This window comes from Zingiber officinale, chromosome 8B (assembly GCF_018446385.1).
Source record: "Zingiber officinale cultivar Zhangliang chromosome 8B, Zo_v1.1, whole genome shotgun sequence".
Classification (NCBI taxonomy): Eukaryota; Viridiplantae; Streptophyta; class Magnoliopsida; order Zingiberales; family Zingiberaceae; genus Zingiber; species Zingiber officinale.
The window spans coordinates 101,611,288-101,624,231 of record NC_056001.1 but is presented as its reverse complement, the minus strand read 5'-3'; the positions used below and the strand labels follow the sequence as shown (position 1 = coordinate 101,624,231).

At 37.1% G+C, this 12,944-nt stretch overlaps 1 protein-coding gene across 1 annotated transcript; it reads right to left on the bottom strand.

Moving 5' to 3' along the window:
• Nucleotides 1-5,935: 5,935 nt before the first annotated feature.
• On the bottom strand, nt 5,936-12,031 carry LOC122016059. The gene is made up of 4 exons (XM_042573216.1): nt 11,591-12,031; nt 6,883-7,094; nt 6,501-6,768; nt 5,936-6,428 (listed from the first exon to the last, which is right to left on the bottom strand). The coding sequence occupies exons 1-4, from the start codon at nt 11,858-11,860 to the stop codon at nt 6,132-6,134; spliced, it is 1,047 nt and encodes a 348-aa protein (XP_042429150.1). The 5' UTR covers nt 11,861-12,031; the 3' UTR covers nt 5,936-6,131.
• Between the last annotated feature and the right edge of the window lie 913 nt (nt 12,032-12,944).

The window sequence follows — 12,944 nt, the reverse complement described above, 5'->3', positions numbered from 1 at the left end:
TCTTTCTTTGATAAAACCTTCTTTATCAACAAATCTTAAAATAATAGTCATTTACTCTCTTTTTGACCCATCTCGAGATTCATCCACGATAAGACAATACTTGGCATTACTGATTTCTTCAAATCTCTTTCTAAATTTGTGGAGAAGTATAAGAATCATTTTGAGGTGCATTTTCAAGAACAACAGATCTCACATCATCATTATAAGAAGTTGTGAGTTTTATGATTTCTATAAAATTACCACAATTATGTGAGTCCCAGGATTCATCACAAGCTCTAAAAGCTAAACCTTGGAATGCACATAATTTTGCAGCATCAATTGAAACTTTAAGTAGTAAACGATTTTTTACAACTAACTCCAAAGATTGTTTGTCCATAATTGTATCAATATATTGCAATGAGTTCACCAAATCATAAGAACTTTTCAGAGCCTTTTTGTGTTAAGAATTATGATCAATCCCTTCATGAGTTAAAAATGAGCAATCTTTACCATTCACTTTTTTCCAAGATTGAAATTCATCAATAATAAATGCATTTGAACCAACATGTGTGTTTGACTTAACAAAAGAAAGCATGCAAGAAAATAAGCTACATTTTTTGCCGGAGAGTATTCCAAACAATTAAGAGATGAGATTAGGCTACTTATACCAAGTAGGTAAAATTTTCTTTGATTTTTATCGACAGATTTAGGAGACTTATCTGGGATTACTTGATAAGGACCAACAATCAAATAAGCACGCCTAATCTCATCTCTTTTCTCAGGCATATAACTCCATATGGATTTATGTATACCAAGATCTTGTTTAATAGCAATATCATCATCTTTATCAATCTTTCGAAACTTAGGCTAGTTTGGTAAGGTGTAATCTACTTTATAATGTAATCTCGATTACAAAAAGTAGTGAAGTTTTGTAATTTGGATTACAAAGTAAATATTATGTAATCGATTACATTACGAGGTCACAGCTTAACTAAAATTTGAATGCTAAATATACCCCTAGTCAACCGCCGTCCCCTGCCACCGCTTGTCGCCCGCCATTGTCGGTCGCCGGTCGCCCGTCACCGCCCGCCCGTCGTCAGCGACCAGTGGTGTCGAGCTTATGAAGAATCCAAGATGAAGACAGTATTAAATTGCAATACCAAGAATTTGAGAAATAGAGACGAAAACTTTGATTTAAGGCTTCTAGCGTCCTTGTCTCCTTATGTTCCTCAATCTCCGTTACTATTCATCGAACTTCGAAATGGTAACGGTAGGAATTAGAGAAACATAAGAGAAATTTGATCTAGGGTTTCCTTTTTTTATTCCTTCTCACCGTTTCAGATAAAGCTTCAATCACAGCTTGGGGCTTTGGCTGTGCCAATGTCCACTGGCGTTTCGGATGAAGCTTCAATCATCTATTGAGGCTTCGACTTTTCGGACGAAGCTTCAATCATTGTTGGTGCTTGGGGCTTTCGCATTTCGGAAGAAGCTTCAATTGCGTTGACACTTAGGGTGCGTTTGATTCAGGTCATCATTTATAACCTTGGTTATGTGATTACCAAGTAATCACATAACCAAGATTATGGGGAATACAACATAACCTAATATTGTTTGGTTCAATTCTAGATAATGTAATAAAAACATGTTTGGTTGGAGGTTTTAGTGTATAACCTAATTTAACATTTACTCTATTACCCCTAATTAGATATTTTTATAGTTAAATTAATTTAATATTTGATTATTTTTTAAAAAATAAAATAAATTATTAATATTAATATTTAGTTATCTTCCCCGAACTAAACTAAACAGCCAAGAACAAGGCATCGTTGAATCACTTCCAATTCCAAACACAACTCGAGGGAGAGGATTTCAGCAATGGAAACAAGTAGCAAAAATTGTCGATTTATTTTCACAAGCATTTTTTTTTTTTTGATGGAGAAGCTTATCTTATCTGTATGTTTATGCTTATAATATATAGATTTAACAACTTACTGCCACTGATCATCTTCTACAATGGAAAGATGAAAGTTTACAATGCAATTTCCCAGGAAAAGGTTGATTTTTTTTTAAATGAGTTTCTGATTTATATTAGTTGATCTTTTCTTCGTTTTTTTTATCAGGCGGACGCAATAATGCTGATTGCATCGGCGGTAGCGAGATCTGCTTCGCCGGCGGCGGCAGAGCGGCTCAATCGTAAAATTAATCCTTGGAACATCCTGCAAGCCTGCTTCCAATGATTCCAAGGGACCGAGGTGGAGAAACTTGTTGTCTCCGCCGATTTGAAGAAGACGAAGCAAGAGAAGTTTGTCGTCATCGATGAAGAAGGCGAAGCGGGAGAAATCTGTCGTCGTTGTCGGTTCGAAGAAGATGAAGAGGGAGAAGTCTATCATCGATGGTTCGAAGAAGACAAAGTGGGAGAAGAAGTCGAAGTCTGCCGCCGCCACTGGTTTATCGCCGCTGCTCTAGGGTTTGCGACAAAAAGGAAGAAAAGTGTCTAGATAAACAGTGAAGCGAAGGAAGGTTATATTTGAGAAAATAATTTACTTAACCCCGGAATCATCCAAAACCTTACAATTTGGAGGGTTTTTTATTCCGGGATATAACCTCATTTTGTTGATTTGACGAGAATCAAATATAACTTTGGAATCACTCATCATCCTGAACCAAACAGAGTTAAATAATATAACCTTGGTTGGATAATCAAGATTATGAAGAATAACCCTGAACCAAACATGCCCTAAGTACGAATTTTAATTCTAATTTTATTATTTCTTTTAAAACTTTTAATTGTATAGTGCAATGTGCAATGACAAGATCTAGAATCTGGACAAAGTATATAATTTACCCAAATAAATGCACTTAAAAAGCATTAGAAATCTATGATTCTAAATTCATATTTTAAATCATACTTAAAAAGCATTAGAAATCTATGATTCTATATTCATATTTTATGATATTTTAAGTGTATAAATCAGGGGTTGTGATGGTAACAATTTAATATTTTTCTTGCGCTGAAAAAAATAAAAAATGGAGAAAAAAATTCATATAATTACTAATAATTTAATTTTTTAAGGATGTTTAAGTACATATCTATAATTTATCATTTATATAAAATAATAAAGAATATTTTGAGGAAGAAAAAAAAGAACGAAAAAAAAATATTACTGAGTGAGGGAGGAGGACGTCCTCTAATAGAATCATCGATGAGGGACGAAAAACATAAAATACTAATGAGAAAATGAGATGATCGAAGGATTATCTAATTACAAAATGGGATGGAAAAAACTAAAATTCAATTTTATATGTTGGTTATTATCTTTAATTAGTGGACTTAATTGTAAGTTGTGCATATGAGTACAAATCAAACTCATTAAAGTGATCTAACTTAGGTTTATTGGATTTCGATTATTGGATATAGACCTTATATCAGTAAAACCTATAATCCCGCATCTATTATCATCTATGGGCTGATAATAGATGTCCATTATATATAAGGCTGGTCTCGAAGAGTTTAGAGTTTTTAAAATCTTGACAGAGCTTTTGATTCTCCATTGACCTAAAGCTTTTCAACGTTGTCATCCATAAACCTCTTGAAAGACCTTCCTTTTCTTTCCACGGCATCTTTTGCCCCAATTTTATTAGGCCTTGTCATAGTCTTTAATAACCTATGCTATATATATATAGGCTAAGAAAATATGAAACAAAATGCACATGGTGCGCACCGGATGTGCCGCATAAGGTGAACATGGTAACAGGTCATCCACGGTGGGTACGCACCGTGAGTATTTTATGATCGGACTAACCTTGAGAGTGATTAGTCTAGCCTCGCATAAGTTTTCGGTCGACCACTAAAGCACGGATCCTCTGAATCACACTTTGTGGTCCAGAGGATGGACCAGCTCACTCATAGGTGAGATTGTATGGACCCCATTTGTTATACAAGTGGGATCCATGAAATTTCATCTATGAACAACCCCTGGTCTAGGAACGAACTAAGGGTTGTGATCCAGAAAATTTAGACTGCGGCCATTAAAATAAATCAAGAAGTGTTTACGATCTTATTAACCCTTAAAGTAAGATTCGAACGCTCAGTATTTAGGAAGCTTGTCTTGTTATTTACCATGCATTGCAATCCCGATGGAAAACTAAAGTAAAATAATTTTAATAGTTTTAAAATAAAAATTGAATAAAATATTTTTTTGATTTTTTAATATGGAATTATCAGAACATAATTATGAAGTTATGTTGGAAAGCGTTACAGTCGAGCAGAGTTGGTTGGTGGCAAAAAAAAAAGATTTCACAAGCGAGAAAAATTGCAGAGAAGACAAAACATTGATCGATTGATGGTCAGAAAAAGAATTTTTTTTTTTAATTGTTTCTTCAAAATGGCAATGATAACACTATCAAATTACGCTTTTTATTTTTTTTAAATAAAAAAGTTAGGCAAAAAAAATCAAAAGATCTCCTAAATTATAATGAATCCTTTTTCTAAAATTAAAAAAACGCTCTATCAAATATTTTCTATCAAAAATATTATTTATTCCAGCACTATTATAATATTATTTCGTATAAGAAATTGACTACTTAATTTTAATAAAAATTATTATACATAGAGCTTATTATATCAAATTATTTGTTATCAACTTAGTTAAAATTATTTAAATTTTATTAAAATTATTTTAAATGGATTAATATTAACGGTTACAATATTACAGTAGTGCTAGAGTAACACTTATATATTATAAAAAAAAATTAAACCAGTTGAATCTGGGATGATCAAAATAATTATATATTATAATAATAATTAGTCATATCTATTGAATTATTTTCAAGACAAACAATATAACATGATGGTTTTTTGACTTTTTGCATTTTTTTTTTTTTTTTTTTTGACTTTTGCCTCTTCACTAAAAACAACTAAATTTTCACTTCTAAAATAACTCCCTTTCACTGCAATTTCTCTAATAATGCGCCTCCTTTAACCATAAATTTTCCATACAAAATTTCAATTTTCTTATCAGTCCCTATATCAAAAAAAAATTTATTTTAACTCTTTAGTTCATACTAATTCACTTAATTCAAATCTGTGCACAATCTTATACAATCATACCCAATTAAACTACATCTATATACTTGATTATACAATCATACTCAATTAAACTATATATATATATATATAGATGATGTTAATCAATATATTATAAATAGTACTTAATTTGATAAAAAATATATTAAATTTTAATTTAAATTATACTAAATTTAAGAGAAATTATATTTCATTATGAATTTTTTATATCTATATTTTATTATATATCTAAAAAATATATATATACATAAATAATGCTGAATTTAAAAGGAATTATATCATTTTATAGACTTCTTATACCTATATTTTACCATATACCTAAAAATTGTGTATAAATAATATACTAGATTTGAATTTAAATAGTACTGAATTTAATAAAAATTATACCTCATTTTGGATAAATGATATATTTTTTTTTGAACTTTTTATACCTATATTTTATAATAGTCCCTCAAAATGTGTGCACAGATAGTGAATTAGATGAATTAGTGTTGATTAGGAAGTTGAAATAAATATTCTCTAATATAAGGACTAAAGGTAAAGTTAAAACTTTGTATGGGGATTTAGGACACTTTGCCCCTCCTTTAACTCGTTTACAATAACTAAATTTTATTAAAAATATAATTGAATATTAAAAAAAACACAAACAAACCAACAAACAAAAAAGGATTTTGCCTTACAAAGAGTCTCCAACAGCATTTGCAAGCAAAAAGGGCACCATTGAGGCAGACGTAGCACATACAACAAGGGAGAGAAGAATAATTGCAATAACAAATCAATCAGCAAAGATTTCTCAATGCACACTGATGTATTTATGGAAACCTGAAGCCTATAATGGAGTTTGGCATGGTAGAATCAACTAAGGCGAGCTAATGCAATTTTTGAAACAATGATTTAACATACGACGACATAAATTTATGTTGATGCTTAATACAAGTTACTCTAGACCAAACTTCTGATACATTGCAGATACAAACAACAGGCATATATAATACCCAGGTCGCAACTTATCGGAGCCAAATATGATGCCAGTTTTAAAAGCTATAAGTAGAGACTAAAGAAGCCCTCACCTCGCAAATGATTCCACCAGCAAGGCCTTAAGCATCACATCGCCCAATCCCTCCACAGCTGCGAGATAGTGTCCTGTGGCCTCCAATTCATGGTACTCGATCCAACTGAGACGACTGCTGATGTATCGTTGCAGTGTCACCGGCACCAATCCGTCTTCGTCACCTTGCCATATATGAACTGGAAACGGTGGTTGTGAGAGCTCCATTGGATCAAATTCCCACTTGCCAAACATAACCGCCATGTCCCTATAAAATGACTCTTGAACGCCTTGTTGAGTGGCTAGCTTCCTCCTCTGGCAATGCAAACACAAGTCCACCTTAGTTTTGCATTTTGAGTTTGTTCAAAATGTAACTAGCAATTTAACCTCTTCGAATAGTTTGTTGGCGATGGCATATTGATGAATTTGTTCATCCAAGCGGTTGGGCAGATGAGTCGTGCCTTTGATGACAGTGGATTGGGGTAACCATGGCTGGTTCATCCACCAGTGAAGCAACCATGGGGCGTAGTATGCAACTCTTAGCGCCCATTGATCTCCAAGCTGTTGTTTTTTGTAAGCCTCATTTGACAGATTGCTTGGGAACCCAGGCCATCTGTAGTTTATAACAGGTGCCATAAGTGCTGCTCCAGCAAGTCTGAAAACAAAAATGGCAAAAACATTAGAGTTATTTGAAGAAGTGGAAGTCCAAAAAGTTATTCATCATGGCTTTCTTTCTGAAAGATGAACAAGTGAGCAGAACGACAAATACCTTCCTGGAATGTACTTGATTGATGCCCAAACAGCATGACCACCCAAGGAGAAGCCAACCAAGTAAAACCGAGGGCCCAACTCCAAAGCATCTGCCAGCTCTGTGATGTCTGATGCTTCGCTCCTCAATGAGCGATTCGGATTAGGATCACTTTCTCCCAAACCAGCTCGATCGTAACCCACCATATAAATACGCAGTTCTTCTAACAGTCCCTGAAGAGAGGTCGTGTGATCGATCAAATAAACACCACCAGGAATTCTCTGAGGTATATACAAATAAATAATTCCACAATTCAAGCGCCACTGAACGACTAAACTATAAAAACAGTAAGTTCAGCCATGTAAGTTTGTAAGAATAAATAATAGCCACTTCTATACAATACGAATTGAAAATTCTTAGCACAACTTCTCCAGACTTGAATAACTTCATCTTTCTGGGGTTGGCTTGCCACAATTATCATTGCTAACCGGACTGCATATATAGTCAGCTTGGTTGATGGAGAAATTCTATCACCATTCAATAAACATACATGGAGTAAATTTACAATATTAAAATTCTAAATGTAGTTCTGGGTGGTATCAGAGCCTTTACACAGAAACTTGCTTAATAGGAAAATGTTCTAATTGAAATAGAGTGCACAGTGCACCCAATCTCAATGTTGAAACTGCCGATCACCTCTTCCTTTCCAGTGACAGTCTGGAATCAGGAGTAGCTCCTACAGCTTCTTGGTTTGCCCAACATATTCCAATGGTTGTCTCATCAACAAACAAACAGGCAAGAAAGTGCAGCAGCCATGCTGGTTGTGTCTAGCATGGCATCGCTGAATGGAAATAGATCTCATAGTCAAGATAAAAAGATTACAATTGTAATTATACATCTCGTAGCCAAGACCAAACAATGTAATTCAAACTCCACTGTCCTAGCAATTCATGCATTAATCATGCATCACACAAAAAGCATGATTGTATGTGTTCCATAAGCCCTATAAATAGGAGAGCATGCAAGCTTCCATAGCATCAGGAGAAAACATAAGTGATTGGAGGTTTTCAACTCACCAACTTAAGTAGTGGCGATGTGCTACACAGTGATGACCAGGATTTTTTTCTAGGTCGTTCGAGTGTTAGGAGAGATTGGGACCCCTTTTTCAAGATCAGAAACAATATTGTGACTCTATATTGAGGTATTTTTGCCCGAATCCAAATTAATAGTCTAATTCATGTACATAGAAAAAACAATTAATCTGTATGCTATCCTATTATTAGTGGATTAGATTTTCTTTTATGATTTTTTACCTTGATTTTTCTAGATGTTTCCGCTACAATGTTATTGTGCTGTCTATGATTGCTCTATTGTTATGAAATTAGACAATAATCAGCACAATTGAGTCCTCACAAATGGTTTCAAAGTGGCACATAGTTCCCAACAACTAGTATCAAAAACAATGATTTGAAGAAGATTGAGGTGAACAAGCCAAATGATAAAGTCTGAAATGATAGTAACTATCCTCCTTGAAAGCAGAGGATGGAGGACTTTACTTCAAGAATCAGCACACTAAAATACTTGGCGATTCAGCAAACCCCAAAGACAAAAAATGATTATGAATAGTCTGTTAGTGCAATCAGCCTATAGTGTTTCGATGTTTGACAATTTACCTAAGTCTGGTAAGTTTGACCAAGGGTTGATCCAAACAGGACTTAATGTTTGGAAGAAAGAAGTCTAGTCATGACTAGATGACCAGCAAGGATAAGTCCTAACTGGAGGTTAGGCAGATGAGAAGTCTACTAAGTGACTAGTCCTAACTAGAGGTTAGGCAAGGTAATTCTTAACCAGAGGTCAAGAATGTGAGAAGTCTACTGAGTGACTAGTCCTAACCGGAGGTTAGGCAAAAGAAAGTCCTGATGAGTGAAGTCAGACAATGAAAGTCCTAGTGAGTGAAGCTAAGCCCCAGTGAGTGAAGCTAGATGGTGGAAGTCCTGGCGAGTGACGTCAAGCAATAAAAGCCCTAGTGAGTGAAAGTAGACAGTGGAAAACTTTAGGGGAGGTAACTCTAGATAATGAGAAGTCTAGAAGGAGTGAACGCGGTCGACCGGACTAGCAAATCTTGAATACTGCTAACACTACTTAACTTTAATATTTTATATCTATTGTGCAAACTCGGTGTTGCAAGAAAGTCTTAGTTGATCAGGTTGATCAGACACTAAGCAAGACTAGAGAAAGTCTAAACAAGTCCGAAGGACTAGATGTTTGGCAGGTAGGATTAGGTAAACAACTAGAGAAGAGAGATCCAGTGAGAACAAGTCCCGGACTATAGGCGTTGGTCCAACTTAGATCCATTTTGAAAATCTAAGTTGAGACCAAGGCTAGATCCTAGTCGTGTCAGACAGGATCTGATTCATAATTTTATTATGTTTGCTACCTCTGTTTTGCAAGTATTTTTTGTTATTTTGGACTAACATGTTTTGCAAGAGCTTCTTAAAAAATAAAGCCTCGGATAAACTATGCTCGAGGTGCCTCAGTTAAATGGAGAGCACCCTGGATGAACAGTGCTGTAGACGCCCTGGATGGATGGAGGCGCCTCCACGTAGATAAATTTCATGGAAGAAGTTTTAGTCAGTGGAGGCGCCTCGGATGGCATTGGAGCCAGATGATTGATGGCGCCTCCGGAAGGATAATCTCCGAAGACTTGGGATCGAATGGAGGCGCCCCGGGTGAACCGAGGCTCCCCTAATGCACTATAAAAGGATTGTTCGGCCCGCACTCGAGACATAACTTTCTAATAAGCATCCAAGCTCCTTCTGCTGCACCGTCCTCCTGCCACCGCTCTGCTATGAACCTACTACACCCAACTGCTACAGTCAGAGCTACATCGACCTCGAGCTACGAGCCTCCGTCAATACAAGTGTTGGTAACATTTTTTTAAAGTTAATTACTATTATTATTGCATAAGATAGTGTAGCTTGTTACACTTTCTTCTTTTGTGATCGAGATTTGATTGTTTAGTGGATTGTCCATCGGATACGTCCCAAAGGGGTGTGGGTCTTGAAGTAGGAGTCGTCGAAGGCTCCGAACCAAGTGAACCCAACTATGTTCTGATTTCTTTGGTTCTTTTTCTTATTCTTTTTTCTTTCACTACGCATTGATTTTCAAACCGAAAAAGAGAAGTTTTTAAAAACGTTATTCACCCCTCCCCCCTCTCACGTTCTATATGATCCTACATAGTCTGCACTCACAAGTATGTCAACATATGATAGTGGGTGTACAAGAATGCACACAACCTAATTAGCATGGAAACTGATCTACACATGCTATGACAAAGCTGGACGGACTCTATGCTAAGAAGATTGGAGAGAACAAGTTATACCTGATAAAGAGACTCATGAACTTGAATTACAAGAATGGAACTCTCAATTGTGACTACCTAAATGAATGAGAGATATTATCAATTATATGTCAAAGAGCAAAGACAAAATGAAGTGCTGTCATTGTGTAAAGTTTGGTCGCAATCACATGAAGACGAACTGTAGATTATTCAAGAAATCAAAGGAGCAAAAGAAGACTTGACAAGAGCATAATCACTATCGTAACATCTGTGGATGAGGCAAACATAAGTCTGCGCAAGTGGTAAATGCTACCATGTTCCAGACCCTGATATTAGGTGGATGGTGGATTCAGGGGCTTCAACATCATTATGAGTCGGGAGACTATGGGCTAGTAAGATTGACAACAAGAAAATTGCCAAGATTATTGGGATAGATGCCGCATATATTCAGACTAGCAGTTCTTTGTTGCTCCAACATGTCAAAAACATACCTAAAGTGAACCTGATTTCAGTTAATGCTCAAGATAAAGATAATTTTCAATATGAATACAGCAATGAACAATAGAAATTACCCATCGTTATTAATAGTCACAGCATAGTTATATTGCACACACTATATAAAATGCATGCAAAGGTTAGTATCATTCAAGCTAATACAAATAGGAAAAGTTTATAACCATAGAGATTTATAACAGACTTTTTTTTCAAAAAAAAAAAGATAAATAAAGGGAAAATTTTAATTTTACTATTGAAGAAGATTATTTCAAGCATGATGAGCCAACTCCTAATAACAAAAAGTGAGAGGTAAAAAGAGAACCATCTGAATCCATGATGAACCAACTCCTAATAACTACGACAAGATCTTCTCTCCAGTGACAAATACGATAGCTATTCAAGTTGTACTCCGACTATAGATCTTAAACTTGAGCAGCTTGATGACAAGGACCTAAAAGAAGAGATCTACACAGAGCAGCTAGAAGGATTCAGGATTCAAGATTCAAGGAAAGGAATGCATGGTTTGAAACTAAAGAAGAGCTCATATTGCTTCGGAAATTCAATTTTTATGTACTCAACGTCGGCCACAAGAGAGAATATTCATATCCATTTGCACACTTCAGACTGTTTTCACAAGGTATCTACCAATCTTACAATCCTATTGTTTTACATTAATGACATCAATTGTAGGTTAATAAATTATTATAATTGATCATCTAAAGGAGCAAACCAGATCACTTGATTTGAATGATTTCAGATCAAACTAATGGAAGGTTTTTGGGACCAGCTAGGCCTTCCGTCGAGGGGTGACACAACTTCCCACCGATCGATCATCCAAATGCACATTCCCATCACCGGTGGTAAAAATTAACAGAAGGTAGGGTATAGGGTTACCGGAGAGACGCGAGGGGCGTCGAGCCTGGACCCTCCGAACCCATGGGCTAAAACGATCTTGTACGCAGCGGTCCCCCTCGCCACCCCCGTCTCCGAGTAGGCCAAGAACCGCCCGTCCCGGAGCCGGATCCGCGTGGCGGTCACCGGCGGCCCGCCTTCCGATCCGCACGGCGTGGGCGCCGGCGGCCTGATGTACACTGCGTAGTACCAGCTCGCCAGCCCGGCCAAGAAGGACGCCACCATGACCAGCCTTGCGGCTCGCCCTGCCATCGCCGGCAGAGAAACGAGCTGTTTGCGTCTCGGAAAAAGAGCAGGGAGAGAGAGAGAGAGAGAGAGAGAGAGAGTGTGATGGATCGGTCACCTAGCGAGCGCCGTCGCTTGAGCAGCGGACACGCTTCTCTTCGATGGATAGGAGGGCAACGAATGAAGGGGCCCAGTACGCTCGGTAGGTGGGGAAGGTGAGTGTTGGTTGATCGCACCACCAAACGAAAAGGGTAGTTAGCAACGAAACCAACTACCCCTTTAATTTCTAAAGATTTAATGGGCGCGTAAGCGCAATAAAGATGTTGGACTCCGTAACTGTTCGTACATATTTAATTAAAAAAAATCATCGAATTAGACAGATCACTATAGGATTAATCAATGAAATTAATTAGATTTAATTTTTTTAATAATTTTATTGTAATGAGCTAAGAGATGACGAGACACGCACATGATAAACATAATCACCTTTTGGAAATTAATAATCAGCCAGATCCGAAGGCTTAGCTGGACCGCACAACTTACGGTCCAACGTCTTGCCTCGCCAATGGCCAACGTGCTCAACCGTATCACACGCCGCTGGAGACGCGGTAATATTACACCCAAAAAAAAAAACTACATTTACGCCTTTACGAACCACCCGTTTTCATTCCTAGCTAAATCGAGAGAATGGTGGGCCCACACCACTGTTGGCGGTGATGACTAGGATGGTGACTGCGTTGGTGATCGTTAATGAGTAGGATTTTATCGACGAAGGAGGTTGTCGCTCCGATCAGCAGACGGCTGCCGGACTCGACTACGGCGAAGTTTGACGCTGCTGGATTCGCCGTCGACAATGAGGCCCTCACCTGCGGCGCGCCCGGCAACCACTGGCCACGGCGGGAGACGGTGGCGCTGCTCAAGCACCTCCCTCCAGGGAGCCACCACGTTCAAGGGTCACCTACGGGAAGAGATCTCGAGGAACGATACGATTCATCGGGATTTTGGTGATGAAAATTAATGGATATGGAAGAATTTTATCGCTGCATTGTCGCTTCGAATCCAATTCTTACCGGTGACGGATCCAAGAATTCATGCATGAAGAGACAATTTT